The sequence below is a fragment of the Clinocottus analis genome, unplaced genomic scaffold, assembly GCF_023055335.1.
Source record: "Clinocottus analis isolate CAN_PGR_092001 unplaced genomic scaffold, fCliAna1.0.p SCAF_13, whole genome shotgun sequence".
Taxonomy (NCBI): domain Eukaryota; kingdom Metazoa; phylum Chordata; class Actinopteri; order Perciformes; family Cottidae; genus Clinocottus; species Clinocottus analis.
Genome location: NW_027175854.1, coordinates 3,331,699 through 3,354,405, shown reverse-complemented (window position 1 = coordinate 3,354,405; position 22,707 = coordinate 3,331,699). Strand labels below are relative to the sequence as shown.

Sequence of the window (22,707 nt, the reverse complement as noted above, 5' to 3'; positions counted from 1 at the left end):
GATTTACATCACATTATAAACATGAGATTCTCCAGTGAAAAGGAAGATCTTTATAATATGAGATCTATGACTGAAATAGAGACTTGCCAGGTGGTTAAGCCTTAAATCCCTTTGCAATAAAACCAGAAAAACTAGAAAATTCATGAATATAATATAAGTGTCTTCTCAGCTGCACGTCTGGCAGATGATATGTAATAACACAAACTATGTGCTGGGTTTAGAAAATTTCATTTACTTGACAATCAAAAAGGGTTGAGGGATTAAGGTCATACAATGCAAAATGTAGTTATTTCCACAACATACTTCACGGAGAGCGCTCACCTGTTCATATATAGTAATTGCACTTTATAATTATAGAGACAGTTTGCCATATAACTCATGAGGCTGACATAAATAAATAGTATCACATAACCAGTGCAGACACACACAGACAGCTACTCAGTCATACGTCTCACACCATCAGAGATAATATAGCCCTGCAAAGAAGATAATATAAATGATTAAGGTGGCCTGCTCTCCAACATGGCACTCATATATACCCAGGCATTATGTAACAGTGTCACAACCTTCCAGAGATTATTTCATTCAAGAAAAATGTCCAAGCAACGTCTTCAAATAAAAAAAAAAGGTCAACAAAAATACAACCAAAGGGCACATCTTGCTTGGCCTGAATTGCCACAGTGTTGATTTGGATAATGCAACAGTCCTAATACATTGTGCTGAGCAAGACTACTTTGAATCCATCAAGGTGTTAGATTACATAACTTTCTCTATGACTGCTTACAAAAAAAAAATCTATTCACATTTGTCTACAAATGATCAAAAAACGTCCTCATACGGCGGCCAGGAAATTTGCATCATATTGCAGAAGCTCGAGTTAGTCTGTTAACGCAGGAGTCACTGAAAAGAGGACAAAATAAAAAAAATGCAACGAAGCAGCAGACAACCAAAAGTTCAGTTAATAATTAAGGTATGTTCAAATAAGAAGCCATTTTATGTAAAAAATATACAACATTCACAAAAAAACTGTTACCAACGACCCGTCGGACACAAAATGTCTCAGAAGGGTATCGATGATTTTTCTCAGATCAGTAAGTTTACTGTTTTGTCGGCTTAAAGAGAGATCACCTACAAAATATACAGTTCACGTTCAAATGTAATGGGGAAATTCTGATTAGGTGCTCAGCATCGGCATTAAATGAGGAACAGCAGGCATATTAAATGGCCATTTAAAGATATAAAAATAAAACAAGTTAAACCTGTATCTTAACTCATGATTATCGTTCACCTTTTCAAGCTCAAAACACAACGCCTTCTACAAATAAAGCACATGCACAAACTAAAAAGGCATGTCTCATTTTCATCGCTGTCGAAACTGACGCACTTCCATTGTCTATAAAAGGTTCGTCACTTCTGCGTCCCACTGTGTGGCAGCGCGCCGTGCCTCATCTGTAGACGGGGAGCTGGATGTGGCTTTGCTGGTGGTGCTCCAGTAGCTGAGGCATCCCCATGGCTTCGTACCCACGGCCCAGCATGCGCTCTTTGATGCAGGGAGGCTGGATCTCACTGATGAGGCACTCCAGAGACTGCAGGCTGCTGCTAAGTACTGCAGCGTGGCACATGCTGGAACTCGGCAGCCCACAACAGAGGTTTTGGTCTGTGCTGTAGGCCTGGGTATGAGGAAGAGGAGGAGGAGGAAGAGGAGGAGGGTGGAGCTGCGCCTGGTGTCTCTGTGGGTGGAAGTGTTGATGGCGGCCTGCGTGAAGATGGGGATGGGAGAGCCCGAGGTCTCGAAGCCTGGCTGCGCATGTACCCGTTTCCAGCACCTGAGAAGTATAACAGTCGCTGTTCGGGGTGGCCACCACGCCGTCCCAGAGAGGAGCGTAGTACTGGCCCACGGAGAACTCCCCCTGCATGGCGGCACAGTTCAGAGAGGAGCCGACGACTCGCTCCTGGTGAGGCCTATACGACAGCTGGGAGGAGCAGGGCAAAGGGAGGCAGGTTTCAGGAGACTGGCCAACCCCGGCCTCTACGCCTCTGTGCCTCTGAGCACTGTTACTCACACTGTACATCCTCACAGCTCCCTGCTGATAGCGCTGCTGCTGCTGCTGCTGCTGCTGCTGCTGCTGCTGCTGCTGCAGTTGAATGTGATGTTTGTGCTGCCACATTGCGTAGTCTCCTTTCTCTAAATACCCAGCTTTGGCTATGTCTGCACTCTGAGTCGGTAGCACTGCCCCTGTGAAAGCGAGACTGCTCTGGGGCGGCACTCCCAGGGCAAAGTCTGAGTCTGAATGTGCCACTGCAGCCACTGCCTGCAGAGAGGGGCTGGCTCCAGCCTCTCCCCCCAGCTGCAGGGCCTGGCTGTGGGGAACTCTGCTCATCTGCCTCATCAGGCTTTGAACCTCTGCCAGCTCAGACTGGGGGGCCAGGCTCTGATCTCTGGAGGCCATCCCTGTGCTAGAACAAAGTGTCTCAATGGGAACATCACGGGGCTTACATGAGCTTATATGATAGGCCGTATGCCCGTGTCTGGCTGTGTAGCCATTATTCAGAGGATTATTATACGGCACCGCAGAGGTCTGGGTGTTTGCATGTTTAGTCCTCCTGCCGTCAGAGTTTTTTACCACACCTTTGACTACCACAGAGGCTTTGATGGTGGCCAACAGTCCCTGGTTGTATTGGTGTGAAAAGGGGCTGCAGTCTTGGCCCGTGGTGTCTAAACCGTTGACTGTTTTGTTAAGCTGTTTATGTTGTGGCACCCGGACGTCAGTCGGAAAGATTTTGATGGACAGCGGGCTGTTGGCGGTCCTCTGGGCAAAAGCATCCAACTCCGCAGGAGAAGGGTACCGAGAAATCATGGAGGCTGGCTCGCCTGAGAAGAAAGCAGAAAGAAACAATTTATTTGTCTAACAGCATCCCAGTGTGTTCTTCTGTTGCTTTTTTCGTTCAATAGAAAACCTGTTTTAGGGGAAAATGGCTGACATCAACTCTTATAAACTCCTTTTAAGGAAGGAAACACCTCCAGCACTGCTTGATCAGTGCTTAATGCAATTTATTCAGACTTAGTTCAACACAAAATGAGTTTACACGGGGAAATCAAAAGACAGGAATTGGCAACAGGAGAGGGGGACGACCTAATTTTACTGAAATGGCTCCAATGAGTTGTATTTGATGACATTTGGCTGTTTAACCACAGCAGGAGGAGCCAAGCAGAAACAACCATTTCTTTAGTAGCTTTTCTTTGTCAAATTTGAACACACTTTATCCTAAGGATATATAATCATTTCTAATATTATTTGTGTAGCAGTTTGACAAAATGCTACACTTCTTCCTAGTTTATCCACACAGGGGTTTTGGTAGATTTCAGTAACTTTGTAAACATTCGAGCAACGCTAGTTCACTTCCTGCCGATGACACGTCGTTTCACTTCATGCTTTTATGAACCTGAACCGATTGTAGTCTAAAGGCTTTGAGCCCAAACTGTGAAGGAAAAGTTGATGCAGATGGAAAAAGAGCAAACACCAAAAGCACTGCTGATTGAATTGTGTGAGGGAAAGCTGACGGGACAAACTAAGATTGGATTTAAACACTATTATTCTGGCAATTTCATGGCTGCTTAACTCCTAGCGACAAAGGAAAGGTGGAAAAAGGCGCCCCATTTAAAAACAATAAATCACCTGGTAGAAATTACTGCCACCTTCCAGAGTGACACTTTTATAGAATTACTGACATAAAGAGAAAAGGCACTGAAATTAACCTAGATCGATGGAAATCATAGCAGGCAAAAAGAACAAGGCTGTAATCTGCAATAAAAGGGCGGAAAAAAAACAAAAACAAAACACTTCATTTCATTTTCAATAACAAAACCAATTCCAGCTATGCAGGGGAGAGCTCACTTGTTGTTCCCATTTGAAATTGATTTGGGAGTTCATTTCATTTCAGGCCTACAGTGAGCCTCCCGACTGTGAAAATGATTCAATCTACAAGATCCATCTCATGAAAGAAATAAATTGGGTGTTTAAAATGGAGGAAAGAGGTAAGGTGGAGTGTTCAATCCATCCAGCAATCTCCCCGCGGAGCCGAAGGAACGGCACCATGGTGCCAGGAGCATGAATGAATTCTACAGAGAAATACAACAAAGCCAAACACTGCTCATTATGTTTCACAGTGTAGTGCTGCTGTAGAAAAACCATAACATCTGGGATGCTGGCGAGGTGTTCAAACTGTGAGAAAGAGGTAACATGAAAAAAAACACAGCTGTAATAACCATTTCAGGCCTTTGACTAAAAGCTGAATATTCATTACCATAAACGATATGCAGAAGAGGTTCACATCCACCTGAAAAGGAGCTTAGATGATGAGAACAGACGACACGTTTAAAAATACCCTCAATCCGAAACACAGCAGCACTGACACCGCTGTACAAATCTTGTCTATTTCCTGCCTGAGATGATATCGCTCAATCACCGAGGATGGATCATTTAGCGAAACAGGCATTTTCTTCTGGGGTAAAATGTCGGCGTCAAACCTTGCAGGCTACGATTGGCTCGGTGTTGCGTAAACACTTCAAACACTTTGAATGCTAACACATCTTCACAGGGTGTCCGATATTGTTAGTCCAGAGATTACAGCCCTGTCGGATCCTGGGAGACACAACACAGCTGCACTTCCAACTGCGGCTGCCTTCATGTGGCACTATGGAAACCTAATTAGCAAACAGGCCTTCCTCACTCTGCATTCGTGCAGCCATCATCTGAGGACCAACTACTGTGACACGTGCATGAAAAAAAAAAAGAGGATCATTTTAGCTGATCCTGACAGTAGAAAGCCGAGCGATGTCAAAATGGAGATAAGAAACGGCATGACCAGCAGCATGCTCTGCATTACAACCGCAGGTAATTGTTTCAATCTCGAGGACTTTAAAAGCAATCAGTTGTGTTAAATGGCTTTAAACTGAGCACAGCACGTTTGCCCGCCAGTAGTTGCTTCTCCCAAAGCGCGTGTTAGCGGAAATGAAAGCGCATCTTGGAGTCATTCTTCACAATCGTCGCTCCCTTTACTGAGGCTTCCTGAAAAACATCCAAGTCCAACATGTGTGCTTTATTAATTACAAGAGCTGAAGTTTCCCTCTGAAAGTGCCAAGAAGGCAAGAGCCCACTGTGTCTCACCCACACTCTCAACATGAGGGCACATGCAGAGCGAAAGTGATAATTAACGTATCGTTTATATGGTTTTCTGCAGGTGTCCGGCGAGGCTCTTTGCAGCCTCAAAGGGAGAGAGTGTGTTTTTTAACACATGTGCAACAGTCACTCCCGGCTGTTTTTGGCCTTTATTCTGAAAACAAGCAAAATATAAAAGAATTAAGCCAGAACCCCAGGCTTCTTACTTATTATTAGTCTGCAATAATTTCCTTCCGTCAGCTATTTGGCTCTTTTAAATCCCCGGCATTTTGAACTGCATAAAAAAATATGAGCCAGTGAATGAGTAAATATGTTCACCTCGCAGATGAAAATGTCTGAGTTACAATCCCAACACGGGTTGTTTCCTTTAAATCACGTTGCCTTTAGGAGGTGAGACTATTTCTGCTAATATTGAAGCAGGTTTGCATGAGTGCATATTTAGCACATACGCGTCATAAGCACACGGGCCAGAAGGCAAACTAATACTGACTCGAAACCTATTCCCTTTTGTGTGTTTCTTTGTGAAATGGTTTACTGGCCTTCCTAATTACGAGGCACTGTAGTCCCAACAACATCCAGTGGTGAAAAAATAAAGATTGGAAATTGGAAAACAAATACGTGGCTGTTCACATGACAACGGAGAAATGGCAGCTATGTGTTGTCAGGTAAGGAACGGCGGGGAGATAATTAGCAGTCTGACCTTAAGCACTTAATCACCCTGAACCTGCAGACTGCCTGCTGTTTCACTCCTCAGCCCTGACAGAGAGGCAGACGGAAACTGCACGGAAAATAACAACAGCCACTTTTCCCGAACAGCCTTGCCCGAGACCATCATGCGGTGCTTACGAATTCAAATTCTTTGACCTTTAACATTTTCCCCCACTTGCGTTTTGATTGAAGTAGGTTATGTAGGATTGAAAAAAGCTTGTATGTATTTCGCTTTTTTCCTCAACAATCTGCATAATGACTCTGATGTGTGTGATGCGTCTACAACCTGAGATGGATAGATTTAATGGTCCCAACAGTCAGCCTGAAATGTTTTTCTCGGTTGGAAAGGGCTCCACACATTACATTAAACATGCTGCTCAAGTGTTATGGCGGCACGCTGAGTAAAACTGGCACACTTTCACAGGAAACACCTAATCCTGATTTCCTCTTTCCATGCAGGGGACGTGCACAGTTGGGGGGCGGGTGGCCAATTATAAACTCCCAATCACGAGGCCTAATGTATTATGTGTCTGTGTGTTTGTGTGCGTGTGCATTGGCGACTTCAAGAAAAGATTATATAAATATTAGCATGGGGATATTCTGGAGGGATAAAAACACGGGGTACTTACCAAATGGTCTTTCACAACCCTGATCCCACCCCCATACAAGCCCACTCGATGCTTTCTGCCACTTTAAACTGGCTAATCTTTTTCCCGTGGTCACACTCGGAGCCATTTCCCCTCCGATTAGAGAGGAGACCTCATTGTTTCGGAGCGGTTTCAGTTAATCACTAATTTATGGGCAAAACAAGCCCCAGGCATAACATAAGGAAGCCATTAGAATGACCGCTGCATATGATTCCCACGCGAGATGCAAGTAAGAAAAGTATAAATTATTCCTCGTTATTATCCTTATATGTCGGCTAAACTGCCAGGCAAAAAAATCCCACAGGTCTTTGATGTTATGCTGAAGATTTATCGGGGAAACACTTTAGTGAGATAACATGTTTACGAGCGTCTAATCCTCAGCAGGAACATGGCACTGAGAACTGGCAGTTAATTACAGAACAGTGCTTCTCAGCAGGCATGAATACTTGTTTACCACATCAATAATCCCGATATTTAAAATACTCCGGCCTACCTTAATAAGCAGGGGGCTGAGCACAGCACATTCCCAACGCATTAAAAACCTATGTCTCTATTTCCATGGCAACCTCCTCCATGCACCCAGTGGTGCCGATAAGCCCAGTCATTAGGACCATGTAATTAATTGGCCCCGACTTCATTCATCTCTTTGAGACGAGCTACAGCAAGTGACTATCTGGTGATTAGACAGAGCAATAGCATCAAAACTAGCAGCTGCTATATGTTCTCCCTCGCCATTCACACCACAAACCCAAAAAAATGTTGCTGAACATTCACATAGTTATATGCAAATTATATTGGATATCGTTCTTGTTATTGTGATGGACTGTTTTAAGTCAATTTTGATCCCCAAATCACATTTCAAATATTCAGTCAATGTAGTTTAAAGCTAAAGAAACCGATATGTTGGCCGTAGATCATTTTAAGTGATTCCTAAGCACTTCTATTAACTGAATGTACAAACAACTGTGTTGGAAATCATCTGCTTATTTGATGAAACAGGAGAAGGTACAAGACTGTGTAAGTAAGGTGAGAAGTGAAGTACTCCCAAAGATAATCTCGCTGACAAACATCCAGGACCACAATGGAAAACTACAAATAAAAGCTGCTCTCAGATTCTGGATCAAATATAGACAATCTGGCAGCTAAAGCACTGTGGTTTTGTTCTGAACTGCAACAACAAAGCAGTCTGAAATTAACATTTCTGAACCATATAATAAATGTGTCGGAGTTGAATGGGTTTGTCACTGAATGACTCCCTGCACATTAGAGCCATTTGACTCAATGTTGAAAGAAGAAAAAAAAGGTTCAATAAGGTGCAGTATCAGCAGCTCTTTTTTTTTCTTCTTGCTGTCAACGGACTTACATAGGGATGCATTAATATTTATCTCCCATGCGCTTAAAGAAAGGCCGCTAAAGCCTCCATGTGGTGCATTCAACCGAGCAGCCCAGAGGACCATTAGATCTAAAAAAAAAAAAGAAAAAAAGTCGACTCAGGACATGCTGACAACATACGCTCTTAAATCTAACTCACACCAACCTCTCTATTCACCAACGACTTCCGTAAACACACGAGAAGAAGAAAAATCACAACCACTCATTCACCCCATTTTCACAAGCCTCCCTCTTTGCATGTCAGTGATACATGAAGGGTGCTCGCAGAACCGAGTAACCTCAGGGTGGAACACTTAGTGGTGTGTCCTCCAAGAGGCTCTGGCGAATACTCCTTTGCACCAGTGTCACTCCTCATTTGTTTCTGTGCCGCTTGGCCCAGCTTGGGCAAACTTTACCCTCTCGGAGCCGACCCCAGCGCAGGCCAGCAGCGTGGGAAAAAGCATTACCAAGCGCCTGCTTTCAAGCCCAGATAGCAGAGGAGAGCACAGCCCTCACTAACTTGTATCACATAATTCCTGAAGCTCGTTTCTCAGAAATCTTTCACATGGGTTGGTGGGGCTGAGAGCTTTCATGTCCTGCGCCTTCCATTTATTGATAGCTAAAAATGGAAATGGCTTTCAAGAGCGCATCAGTGACTAAAGAGCGTCCCTATTTAACTCACTCCAACTACGACTCATTTAATGAAGGAGCCCCACACAGACTGAGCTCCCATCGGCCGTCTATTCCCTGTGGCTGCGCTTTAAATGTCAGGCCGCAGTTGGAGGGTGCTGCACTACACACAGTCGCAGTACATAAAACTCAAAAGGGAGGTGGTAAGGCCCTGCAGGTAAACAGGATGAGAAACGCAAACCCCCGGTTCTGCCTGCGGCAAACTAGGCCCTTCTGTTGCAGCGTTTAGCAGACAAGTGCTCCATTGATTCCCAATTAATATTTAATAGCAAAAAAGACAAGGAGGCATTTCACCTGAGGAGAAAGATGGGAGATAAAGAGATGGAGTGTAAGAGAGAGTTTCCCCATTTCAAATACAGGAACTGATACATATTGTTTGGATAGTATAAACAAGTATATACTGGATAGAGTCCTCTGCAAACAAGTCACATTCAATCATTTAACATAAACACAAATAGTAAGTATTAAAGCAAAACACTATCCAGGCTTGTTGTCTACCTATGACTACCTATGACCACGACTACACAGGTGTTCTCACTTATTTTGGCTGATTAGGCAACATCTCAGGATTGTGTGGGTGCGGATGGATACGCCTCCCGGACAGTGCTGTCCGTCTCGTGGCACCTGTTTGACGAAGAAAACTTTCATGGTTCTTTTAAAAAAAAAGGTCCAGTCAGCGATTCGAATTCACTACACTTTAGTCAAATTCAGCAAAATTCAGTTCTGCGTGCGCACATAAAACAAGCCAGTGTTGCTACACAGCCCTGGCTCTGTGCACGTGAAATAAACAAAGTGGTTAGCACCGAGCCACACAAAACTGTTGCTGCCAGGTCAGGGGAAAGGCCGTGGATGTCATGACGAGAAAGGCTGTGTGAGCGAGAGGGACGGCACAACTGGAGGAGAGCTTTTGTTTAGATGTTGAGAAATCTCTTTCCTTAAATGCTGACTCCACCTTTAAGTACATGGAGTCTGGCGACCGAAATAAAAACCCAAAGCGTGGTTAAACCCGAGAATAGGTCTAACTATTCAGAATAAGTGAAAACACCTGTGTGTGTACTCGCAGGTGTCACTGAAGTATAATTATTACAGGGTCATCTGAAAATAATGCGCCTGCTATGCTTTCCTTTATATATTTCCTATGTAATATATACTAAGCAGAAGATTGGATTTCTAAATAAAGATACCCTGGATGACAATACACGGGCTCATGCAAATGAAAACATTTACTGGCAAGACAATCATGAAAGATAACCCTGATCACATGTGACATGTGCATATGGGCTCACATTGAGAGTCACATTGTAGTGATTCTGTCCCAGAAATGTTACTGGTCAATATTTGCATCCTGTTGCTTTCCAGTTTCTATGAAAGCACCGTCATTTCATTTATAATGATCCCTGTCAGCTTGTACAATGTGGCAGCTGTTCTTCCATGGTCCAAACAAAACACTTCAAATAAATGACAGTATGGGCTCAAAATAATTATAACACAATGCAACACCTACGTCAAAACGAGCATCTTAATAAGGACCAAATAATTAAAGATGTTTCATTTTCGATACATTCATAAGACTGCGTTACACCCAGCAGGACCATTGCACTGTAAGTGCTTATAGATCTTCAAAATAGCTTGAGAACGGAGCCTGCATCAAAGTATAAAGGCATAAGCAAAAAATTTAAGCAATTGGGAAAAGGAGGCCACAGCAGAATAACATTTGTGGTACTATGATCTAATTATATGAAGCTGGACTATCCAGCAAAAGGACAATTTGGACCACTGCACAAATAGTATGGATGTAAAGTAACCTAGATAAAGAAGGCAGTAGGAGACCACTAACTACATCTGCAAACAAGTCGCATTCAATTAATTTACTGAATAAAATCTACTCACAAATGTCAGTCCAAGTTAGGTTGAGACACCCACTCAACCTTTCAGTGACTGCAGTATAATCAGTCACGATGAAGGTCAAATGACACAGACACCGAGCTCTTTCTGCACAGAACGTGAACATCATTAGTTACCCTATATGTGAGTTGATTAACTCTGTAATTTTAGAGTCCACTTTGACCTGCATGCGTATGCACACTGATCAGTAGCCCAATTAACAGGCATCAGCATCACGAGGGTGCCCATTATTTTAAATTCTAAAAGCTTCAGAGCATCTGAAATCTTAGTACACCGCCAATGAGCTTCATGTTCACCAGGAAGCCACAAGGTCAAGCTGAAAATGATTGATTAAAAAGTCAGGAACATGACCCAGATCATACTAGTTAGCCGTATATTTTATGTTCCTAAACACAGATCAACTTGCTCGCCTCTCTGCCAGAATATAATCACATGGGTGATGTAAACTCACCTTTGCGGGTGCACGGCTGCAGTGGTGGTACTGACAGCAGTAACGGCGGTGGTGGAACATCAAGGCTTTTGGGTCTGCAGGCCAGATTCTGCAACGAGAGGTTCTGCCGTCTCTGGATACAGGCCAGCATGATAGTTATCTAGGGCCGCACACAGCCTGGGTAAACCTGCTAGAACGAAGGAAAACAGGTTTGAACTCCTCAGCCAATACACCTCAAAACATAACGGCGATTAAACAAGATTAAGAGTCTACAGCCATGCTAGGTCCACGGTGCTTTGAGCTGAATGCTAACACGCCGACAACGGCAATGCTAACAACATTAACTATGTTCACCATGAGCTAATTAGCACATTAGAACACAATACTGCAGAGACTGGTGGGAATTGTTGTTATTATTGCATGTGTTAGGTCATAAACAACACATGAAACCTTTGCTAGAAATGTTAGTACCAGAATTTCATGGCAAGCCATCAAAAAAACTAAAAAATATTAACTTTTTGGTAGCATTTGAAGTAAAGTCAGAACAACAACAACAAGGCATTGGATGTATTACTTCTCTGGGGACCATGAATGCCAAATTTCAAGGCAGACTGACATTGAACGACGTATCTAGTGTGGCTAAAAAAACATTAACGTTGAATTCATTGGTCCCGCACCATTTATTTTGCTGTGTCTTTTGATAAAAAAATAATGTTTTGTGATTGTATTGTTCTGCCACATGGTGTCCAGTATCTAGTCTCCATAATGTCCAGGTTCACTGGAAATAAAGTAGTAACTTTAATTTCGGAAAGACATCACATCACACATAATAAAATCATGTAACACATTGCATCAAACATTAGTTTGAAGTCAGAAGAAAACTGCAAGCTTGCAGGTAGAGAACACTTAAATCTCAGAGGAGGCTCTCCTCTTGTAATCCAATATAATATTATAATAATCATTTATATGTCCATGTTCCCAAAGCAACTTTCATACTTGAAACTCTGCAAACACTTGGGTACTTTGACCAAATCAAATTTGAGGTGCCTGTCTTTGAACCAATCAAAAGAGTCTTGTCACTTAATGACGACTTCATCTCCTCCTTCTTCTTCTTAGTTGTTCAAATGGCTCTTTCCTGTTTTCAACCTTGTTGTGTCTTCTGCAATCACACAGATCGTTTACAGGGCCTACTGTGGCCTCGGGCTGTGTGTTTCAACTCATAACTTGCCCTGAGACCTGGGTTTATTCTTCTATAAATGTATGATTGTATTGATCAGCAGACAAAGCCAAAAGCAGCTCAATCCCTAAAAATAGGCTGCGCTGTTTACAGAGTTAAGTATTGTCAGAGGAAAGGAGTGGCTGTGTCTGAAAGAGAACACCACAGATGTGCTGATTGAAGCAATCATTCTGGAGATAAAGCCAGGCATTGAGGGAAAATTTCAGTGATAATCACATTTGACATTCTCTTTGATGATCTGACAGTGACCTCAAGTCTGAACGCTGGCGGTGCAAAAGTAAAACCCCTGGGGCGACCATAAAATACTTCTGACTGTATATGAATCAGGTACCTTACAGATAGACAACTGCAATCCATGCAAAAACAAATCACAGACTTATAGCTTATTAATAGTTAATAAGTCCAAAAATACAGATGGAAAAAAAACAGTATTTACGTTACAATGCAGGAGTCCCCACCAAGGCTCATATAAGCCAGCACATGCAAATGTCACATCACCTCTTTTTCGTGTTCACTCAAGGTTCTTTTGGATTTTTGCTTTCAATTCCTCCCTCAGGGTCCAGAGGGCAGCTAAAGCGAGTCAACTACAGAACAAAGTGTTCGGTGACGAGCTGCAGGAACGTGATTACCTTCGCCTCAAAGGGAAGACGAGACAGGGTGGCTTTCATTTTACTCAGGTGCCAACAACAACAACAAAAAGATTCCCTCACTCTTCCCCTTCTGGTGTACCAGCTCCCCTCCTCCGCTCAACATCTGTCCCTTAGTGACAAGCCCACTTCAAACTGCTCAGTGCAACCTGTCTCATGCGAGCACACACATCTGAAGAGCTAAAAGCCTCAGCCTGGTCAGATTCCATTTAGAAAATAATGGCAATTTCACAACAACCCTTCCATTACCACACTTTTGTCAAGGGGGAGGTGCCGAAAATGCAGGAGAAACACAAGGGAGAAAAGGCTTCTCCAGGGAAATCCCTTCACTAGTAGAAAATGAGACGTGAACTGGAATATCTTCCATTACTCCCATAATTTGCCGCTGGAATAAAATACATCAAGGAAGGCATTATAATTCAAAGAGAGAAGGCAGCAGTGACTTAAAGAAGGAAAAAAATGAGCGAGAAATGATGCATAAAAGTGCAAGTAATGATGGTTTCTTTCATCCTGATATCTAAATTTTAAATTTAAGGGGATTTTGAAAAAAACTTAAGCTTAAAATTGGCTTCCCACTCTTGAGTAAAATTACCCCAAAAAGGGGACGAGAGATATAAGATCAAAGTTATCCCAGAATGCATGATACTATCTGGACAAGTTAACAAGCAACATAATGTATCCTGTCCATGTGGTGTTCTGCATCACAAAAAAATGTGATATTCTGCTCTTTCTTATATCGTATCAGAATATCGCATAATAAGGAGACTCTAATAATACAGGAACATGGCAACAGCAAAGTCTGCAATCTTAAGAATGTCAGTATGCAGTACACAACTCACCAAATGAGGTCAAGTATCTTTATCCTTAACATAATTGGTAAGTGGAACTTCCTTCTTGTTTTTTTAATTAGCTCTCCAATCAGTGTCTCGCCTGCCTTGCAGCCAGACATTATGGTAGAGGTTATAAACCCGTTGTCTCACATTTCTTTCACAGCCTTTTCGGGAGTTCCCAAGTATTGGCTCACCTGTTCAAGGACTTCTCAAACATGCGCAAACAAGAAAAAGAGCACAAGGTTTAAGCTGAAGGACGTCTAATCATCTCCACTCTCGGGCGACATCCATGCAGTTGATAAGCAGCGTCATGTGGTCCACTGAGGGCCTGCCAGCCAGATAAAGACCTTGTGCTTTGCAGTCCATCTAACTGTCCCCCCATGGATGTCTTGACAGATAAAAGCATTTTTCGAGCCTCTTCCCTTGTTATTGTCGGCATGTAAAAATGCCTTTTTCCCCGAAAATGTGTGTTCTGCTTTAGTTAAACGGGCAAATGATGCCTTATATTAATTTGAATTGACATCTGCTTAACAAAAACAGCTAATCATTACGTATTATATTGCCCACTTAATATTAGTTAGCTCGTTAAGATAGTGTTGGCATCCCTGTTTTATTTATGCTGTAATGGAAATAAGTTAGACTCCAGACTATCTAAGGTATGTGGATCATATTTCTTGAGATAATAAAGCTGCATGACTAGCCAGAAAATACGCTACTTTGTTTTTAAAAAAAAAATCAAAAATGTGCCATGCCTTGCTTTTTACCTGCTTGGCTGTATAAAGCAGCAGCACAAGAATATCCATCAAAGCTGGAAAAATCCCTAAATTATACAGGGACTCAGACTAAAGCATCTGTCTGACCCTCTGGAATCTTTATGAGTTTGCATCGAGGGTCAGAGCGAAAGATAGAAGCAAATTGCAAAGAGAGCCTCCCGCTAAACAAACATGAAATGCACAGAAAAAAAGATACACACTGGCTCTGCACATACCCTCGCCCTGCAACATTCACACACACACACACACACACACACACACACACGTACACACACACACACACACACACCCCGACTATCATCTCAGCTCCTGTTAGCGGTTCTCAGAATCCTCAGTTAATAATTAGATGATAATGAAAAAGGTCCAAGACAAGCACCCTTTTCACTCTCAGGGTGGATTAGCATGTGAGTGCTATGCTAATGTTTTTCCTTCCTTCCACTCAGAAACGGCAGAAGAGCAAAAGAGAAAAAGCACAAAGGAAGGAAAGAAGACCAATTTAGGAGGAAATAAATGATTAACAAAGAGCAAATGGTCCTTACAGAGGGGAAAAAATGAGTGCTTCTCTTTGAATGAACATGACATGAACCATGAATAACAATCCACTTAGGGTATAATTAATTGTATATTGCGTATGGCTTTTATATTGTCTTAAAGGTAGGCTCTGCAGCAGCCTGTCTAGGTAATGGAGACAGACAAGTAGTTTGACATCCAGACAGAATTAGACAGCAGCGCTGCAGCAGCTGCCGGATTCATCTCAATACAGTCCTACACACACACACACACACACACACACACACACACACACACACACACACTGATCCCCCAAACCCCTCATACATTTTTAATAGAATCTATTACTTCTGGATTAGCCGATAAGAGCTGGCCTGGTTAAATTCTATAATAGTTTGCATAATTGGTATCAGAGCAAGCCCATAAGAGAGACCCAGATTCCTCTCTTTTCCTTCTGTGGAGGGAAAGAAAAGAAAGGACACAAAGGTCCACATACAGGATAACCAAACAACCCGGAGCCACTCTGCTCCACGCTGCAAGAACACTCGAGGCCTGCAGCTGATAACAATGAGCCTCATTTCCATTGAGATTAGCTAAAAGGTATTACAACAGTGTTAAAAAAGCCTTTCCTATACAATCCATGCGCCAGCACAAAATTTATGTAAATACAATCACTGAGCAATATTCAAACAGATGTCCAGAGCATTCAGTTGGGTGTAAATCATTCTGCGTTAATAGTTGGGTGTCTGGGGTAAACATATTAACATTACATTTTCTCCCATGGAACATTTTATACAGCCATCAAAAGACAGTGTTGCAATAAAGCTAAGGACATTTAAGTCAGTGAATGTTAAACATACAACAGACTAACTTCCACTCACACATATTTTCTCACTAACGCAGCACACACAATCGGACAAAGGCTATTGCATGTGGAAATCAAACTTGTCGACATATGCAATATCCAATGTGGTCAGCCAATGTTAACTTCTAGGCCACATTGTTATAATCTTTCCCTATATTTAGATTGTGTGTTTCCCCTGCATGTTCAACGACCTTCCTATGAAACTTTCCCACTGCAGGAGGACACATCTAACAGTACGCTGTTTTAATTTGTTTAAGCAATTACTGGTGCCTTTTTTAATCTATATGACATCGACATCAATCAGCATTGTACTAATTACTTTGCATGTACGGTACATTATTATTTACTTTCCATCTATAATGCATCTAGCTTGACATTATGTTCATTGAAAAGCTTAACTGAGTCAGAAATATAAGCAAAAAAACACAACAACAGATATGTATATCTTAAATTAAAAAAAAACCTACAATGGCACGTAAAGCTTGAGCCCATGTTCCTGTCCAACAGTGAGAACATTTTTATCATCTTCATTGGTAAACATTTTACCCATTTAACATCTTACACTGCGGCAACAAATGGTTTGAAACAAATGACAGTCCAACTCCCTGAGATCAGAGCCTGCACCATTAATTTCATGCTGGCAGCAGCAACCGCCGCTGCCAGTATGAAGAATTTGTCTCGGAGGTTTTACAGTTTTGACAAACAATTAATCATTTACTTCGGAGTTAATATAGGGCCATTTCTGTGAGTCAGTCTTTAATAGCAGTGTTGGTAGAATGGTTGTGGGGTTAACTTACCTAATATATCAATATTAAATATAAAATATTGATTAAATATCTGGCTTTTTTTCTTGGTGCACATCATTCTGTGCCCATTTGTGCAGTTCCTCTTCATACCAAGAGAAAATGTCTGTTGAAGACACACTGCATAGTTCAGCTACACAACATTATATGAATGGAAGAAGGAAGAGGTTATACTCCATTTGTTTTTGTGAAAATAGGTATACAAATGCTGAGAACTAATTTAGCCAAGCTGCACAATTAAGTCTTATCTTTGTGAACAGCCTTGGTAGGGAGTAGAAAGCCTTGGACTGACCCAAAACCGCCCTTGCCCACACAGACAGTGCCAAGGTAAAAGAAACACACTGCATGGGGTAAAGTCTGGCCATGCCAAGGTAGCATTAGAGGGTAAACACAACCTTATCTTATCCTTATCCCAGTACGCACACTGAGACACACTGTCAGAGAGCCATGCTGTCCAATCTTTAGAAAACCTTGACTTCAAAGATAACAGATGGTAAAAGAGTGAGCTGAAGGTTTTGTGGAAAGATGAGTTCTTTGAAGAAATGTTTCAATGTAATGTTGGTAAACTCAGATATTGATTTTTAAGTCTAATCTCGTGAACTGTTGTTAAAACCAGAGAAGAAATACAAAAGACACAATGCACTAAATCCTCCCAAAGTCCTTCCCCCAGGCCTCGTCCTCTCGCTGTTTACTTTACTGTTTCGCTTTCAAGGGTCACTGATTCCTTCAAGTCATTAAAATCTTCAAGCGAACATTAAACTCATTAGAAACTGCAGAGAAATTGCTGCCTGTAATGTGGGAGATAACTTAATGATAAGTGCTCTACCAAGCATCACAGAAACATCAAAATGCTCGAGGAAGGAAAAAAGTTCTTTGATCTCTGGACCAACTAAAAATGTCATCATCTCAAAGCCTTTCTATTTGGGGCAAATGATGATGCATCAATTGCAATTTGGCGGTTTCAATCATTAATTTGAAGTAATGACATTAGTGCCATCATGTAGACAAAACAAAAATGACTGGAGCTCCAAATAACCCTTGCGGTACTGTTCCCTCCCCAATGACCTCGGAGGCCCAGTCCTTAACCTCCCACCCTTGACCCCCGTCTCACTCCCCCTTCATCCTATTAGACTGAAAAGACCAATTAGACAGATTTCAAAAGACGGCAGGCTGCCTGTAACTACACATGACATCTCTTAGCTGATAAAAAAAAGGTGATTATAAAGAGTGAACGAGACAAACTGCTACGCAACATGTCATTATTTATATAAAATAGGCAGAAAGGTTAGTTCCATATATTTTCAAAGTCATTTTGCATCATCTTATCATCCCGTCTCCTCGTCCACCACTGAAGACCCACTGTACCCTTAACAAGCTCTAAATAGCAAGCACTTGGTGACATGGCAGAAAAAGACATGACCTTAATCAGTCCTCGTACTGGTCTGGGTAATAGTCATCCAAGAAAAGGTCATTCTCGTGGTGAGCCGTTTCCTCCATTCAGTAATTCGGTAGGCATGGAGATTGAGCGAGCCTGGGGAAACTTCACAATAAATCAGAGCTCAGCTTTGCTCCTGAGAAGGCAAAAGGAAGCAGGCAGCCAAATGACAAATCCCTTCCCTTCACGGAGTTGGAATTACTGCCGGGGTGTGATGCGAGATCAGAGGGAAACCCCCATGGGATACCTGCACATTGACTGCTCGTAACACGACGCAATTTACAAGCCTCCCAATCGACTCAAGGCCCCGGCAAAGCACATTTCAAACAAACCAAAATATGAATAGATCATTAAGACGAGTGCCGTATTACACTCTATAATTGAAGAAACCATTGCCGTCTAGATTACATGACATGAAACCCACACAGCACTAAACATTCACTGACGAAGTAAAGCCAAACTGTGGATGAGAAGGAATACACCCAACCAATATGCTTTATGATGAAATATGACAATAAACCATTATATTATGGCACTGTGGGAAATCAAAAGCCCCAATGCTATGATTCGAATATGTTTATAGGAAATCATAATAAGATAAGCCTATTCCTGAGAGTCACATGCCTCACAATAAAAATAAATCAAGTGGGGGTTGAGGTATTTTTTTGCGAAAGCAGCAGAAGAAAAGAAGGGGCTTGCAGGCTTTCCTCCTCAGCCTCCGGTGGGAAGCTGTGACATCCCATCTCTCTGGGTAATAAAGGATCTGGCACAAGCAGAAAAAGCATGCGGGGTAGAATTTCACACCTGGCCAATAATCTATAGGCCCCCTCTCTGCTGCGGCTAACCTTCAACCTCGGCTGCCACCGGTGCAGTGAGGTGCGATGATCCCACCTCCGGCTTCTAGACAATAGAAATGGAAACCTTCAGAGGCAGCTCTGAATGACCAATAATATACTTCAAAGCACTTCCAGTATCCACTGAGATGCTGACATATAAAGCGCCTTTCACTGCGTGCAAAGCCATGATCCCAGCACATGAAAAGGATGGGACTAGAAATTGTATTGGCTCAAGACAGAACAGTTTCCAGAGAAAAGACATTTAAAAACTACAGATTTTTGTTCAGCAAATGTTCATTCATATTATAATAACCAATTCCAGCATACTATTTCCCCTATTTTACGGTTGAATTCAAGCAGGGAATATTCTACCATTAGATGAATTAGTCTATTCTAAATATAGGGAACATAAATTACAAACCTCATAGTTGGACTCGGCCCATATCAATACACATTAGCCAATAGCAGCGCACTGATATATAGTAAGGGCGAGACGCTCCTATCCATTAGTGCGCACTGGGCATCTTTCACCACTTTCACACTGAAGACTTAAAATCAATGCAGAGCGAATCCAGACACCATCCACTGAGGCATCTTTCCGAACATGAATATCTATCTTACTCTGGTATTGTCATGAAGTTACACCACAGCTACAGTTCAAAATCAATTCAACAAAACAACATTCTCTGTACTGAGTAAACAGTTTCCCATGAGCCCACACAGACAGTGCTGCTACACATTAAGGATGGAAATAAGAAACATAAGGTCTTACAGAGTTGTGTCTTATCATAAGGCTTGTTTATCTTTGGTTCGCCCCGGCTGATTGGTTGTTCTCCTGCTCGGAAGGCGTATTTCCTCGGCAAAAGCAATCTGGCCACTGATTTCGCGAAACCTCCGGAGACACAGGCTATCCATTGATGAAGATGGCTCCATTAACTGCACTTCCTCGACATATTCAACAGTCGTACATAGAAAGATAATTTCACCGACTATGCTTGTCCGGTTATCTGCGGGGATCTCATCTCGGCAGCCGACCGGGCTCTGAGTGTGTGTGATGTCGGACTGGAAATGAGTCCCCTGCGCTGGTGAACCCGGCTCTGGGCCAATCCATCAAGGCTGCATTTGAATATTCCCACGGCTCGGCCAATCGTGTGGAGGAGAAGGCGGCATCTGTCGTGATGCTGAACCCGTCAAAGTAAGCACGTTGCTGTTTCGCGGAAACATTTAAAGGAGAAGAACGTCTGATGGATTAGTCAGAAAACACGGAAGCAGGTTTTCGGTCTCACTTGATCGCATGGGATCGATACTGAAAGCTCCGCGTCCGCGCTGCGCAGATGTGTTCACATCTGCAGGCTGCAGGGCTCAAGTCACTCAGGTGTGCCCTCCAAAGTGTCATAACAGTTCAACAATAAATGTATGGATGCATTAACATGTAGGCGCGATTTCAACGTAGTTTAAATGTAGTTAATGCCATTGTTGGTATTTTGTATAGTTTGATATCTGTTTAATTCTAGTCTCATACTTGCACCTTTATTGATATTTTATATTTGCACTCTGTTTACTCTTTCTTACGTATATGGGAACTGCTGCACATAAATTTCTTTCTGAATAAAAAAGTTGTCTTGTATGCTAAAGTGTATGCTTATACTGTTCAATAATTGCCACTTTTAGTATCATTATATATTCTACTGTATGTGTGATTCCGGGCTATACAAGATATATTTAATTGATTAATTCTCTAAACCAGGCTAAAATAAACCAGTGGATTAAAAATGACAGTATTACCCTTTAAACGCATTGAAGTACACTACTCTCAGATCTCACAGTGGCGTTGGTCTTCTCATCCTCTCAACAAGAAAGCAAACAAGCACTTTTTTTATTTTTATTTTTTATCCTTAAAATGCTGAACTAGACTTTGAACACCCATTTGTCAATATTTAACACACAAAGCTGCACTCAGCTCTCTGTACACACTAGTAACTCTTCCCAATAAACATCAAATTCAACTCTTCAAAGACCCGTTTTTCTGCCAAAGACAATCAAGTGCACACCAAGAGACTTACAGCAGACATACTCTGACCCACTGTTGGTTTGAGAAAGCATTAATTGTTTCTTTACAGCTTCCTGAGTGACATTTTTCAGTATGAATGAGGCTTGCAGATGGCAAATGGGGTTACCATGCCAACTAATGTCCCTATATTGAACACTGAAGACGTAGATGCGATCATTGTTCTCCAGTTGATCGCATGTTGTTGTAATGACTAAGCAGTTTATTAAATTGTAACAGGAGCCCAGTTAGCATGTGCCTGAGGAGAATTGTGCAGACATTATACTAATGCTTTGTGGGAAAAGCTGTTGTTTAGTTTGTTCGAGGATTGCAGACATACTCACCCAACTGCCACCGCCTTGTGTGCCTGACTTATTGAGAAATCATTGGCTGTAACTGTTTGTTTCTTGAACAACTCTTATCCTGATTATTATTCTGTTTTTGCCATGTCATCATGTCCTCATTATGCCATCGAGCTCTCCCTCTTAAAATGGTTCTCATACGACCAGAATGTACCTGGCAGTGACACTAACAAAGAGCTCCATCTGCGCCTGGCTGGCATCGGCAAATGAACCAATTAAGGTCCGGTGAAGTCTCCTGTTTCACCTATTGGCAATGAAAATGAGATCGTGCAAAGGTAATTAAATAGCAACAGGGGCCTGGAGGCAAACCTATTAACTCCCTAACAACCCAATAAGAGAGCTATAGTTTACACAACCCAAAGCATGTGAATAGTTAAGAGGAGAGGACTGCACACAAACATCCAGATAGTTAATAGGCCTGCATGTTCCTCAAAAAAATTGACCTTGTGGAGAGAGATATCTGCAATAGCTCAGAGGTAATGTACAAAAAGCCTCTCAGAGGCCTACCACAGTATATCTACCAAAGTGATCTCTTCTGCTCTAGTCAGAACTGGCTTTCTTGTGAACCCAAACCCTTTGCTGTGTACACTTAATGACAGTTATGTCTGTTGTAGCATTGCCATCTGCTGGCAAAAGTATGTGTGTGCAACAATATTCTGAAGCGTCTGTGAATGTGCACAGCGCTACACATCAGGTGTTATTGTTATTGGCAGGCATCTTATTTTAAAAGTATTGGCACTGGACCATTAACCATACAGAAATTTTCAGAAAGCTAACAGAGCAGATAATGCAATCATATAGTCCTAATGTCCTCCGACTTTGGTTATTATGCTTGATGTGTTTAAACCTTTAACCTAATGTGCAATAAATGGTTAATGTAATTAGTCCATTAGCTAGTTCAATGTTGTATGACAGGCTCCCTGAATGTGTGTGTGTATGTGTGTGTGTGTGTGTGTGTGTGTGTGTGTGTGTGTGTGTGTGTGTGTGTGTGTGTGTGTGTGTGTGTGTGTGTGTGCGCACCATGGTTCAAATGATACAGGTACAAGAGGTACAAATACAAAAAGAAAAACACCTATCAAGTTACCTCTCAGTAGAGATGCTTCGTTGGGAATCATTAATCCCCCTGTTAGAAATGTCTGCTGTCACAATATGATGATAATATTGTAATGGACTAAAAGTCAATTCAAGTTGTTTGAATACTGCTCCATCACAGAGGAGCAACCAACCTAATCACCAGGCAACTAATTAAATTAAGCTACAAAGAAGATGTAGTTAGAGCGGCATTGGGCTGAAAATGCTCAAATCAATAAAGGGATCAAACGATAAAGTAACTCACTGTACAATGGTGTCGATCTCCCATGGAAACACCACGCTTAACAAACTTAAAATGAAAGAAGTTTAAGGGATTTCACGGTTTGTGGGTTTGAACGC

The 22,707-nt window shown here is 42.1% G+C and overlaps 1 protein-coding gene across 3 annotated transcripts; it reads right to left on the bottom strand.

Annotated features, from left to right (window-relative positions):
- Nucleotides 1–241: 241 nt before the first annotated feature.
- On the bottom strand, nucleotides 242–22,628 carry LOC137783609 (protein FAM222A-like). 3 transcript variants are annotated; one of them, XM_068573730.1, is made up of 3 exons: nucleotides 22,613–22,628; nucleotides 10,953–11,121; nucleotides 242–2,872 (listed from the first exon to the last, which is right to left on the bottom strand). In XM_068573730.1, the coding sequence occupies exons 2-3, from the start codon at nucleotides 11,080–11,082 to the stop codon at nucleotides 1,446–1,448; spliced, it is 1,557 nt and encodes a 518-aa protein (XP_068429831.1). In that variant the 5' UTR covers nucleotides 11,083–11,121; nucleotides 22,613–22,628; the 3' UTR covers nucleotides 242–1,445. The 3 variants fall into 3 exon arrangements, with proteins under 3 accessions (XP_068429831.1, XP_068429829.1, XP_068429830.1); XM_068573728.1 differs by lacking the exon at nucleotides 22,613–22,628 and adding an exon at nucleotides 19,640–19,915; XM_068573729.1 differs by lacking the exon at nucleotides 22,613–22,628 and adding an exon at nucleotides 19,640–19,915 and having other exon boundaries at nucleotides 10,953–11,118.
- Between the last annotated feature and the right edge of the window lie 79 nt (nucleotides 22,629–22,707).

Bases quoted from the DNA above. Each gene is read 5' to 3' on its own strand.
- LOC137783609 (XM_068573730.1), bottom strand. From the start codon at position 11,082: ATGCTGGCCTGTATCCAGAGACGGCAGAACCTCTCGTTGCAGAATCTG. The intron at 2,873-10,952 runs GTGAGTTTACAT...CTTTCTTCTCAG, and splicing joins GCAGCCGTGCACCCGCAAAG to GCGAGCCAGCCTCCATGATT.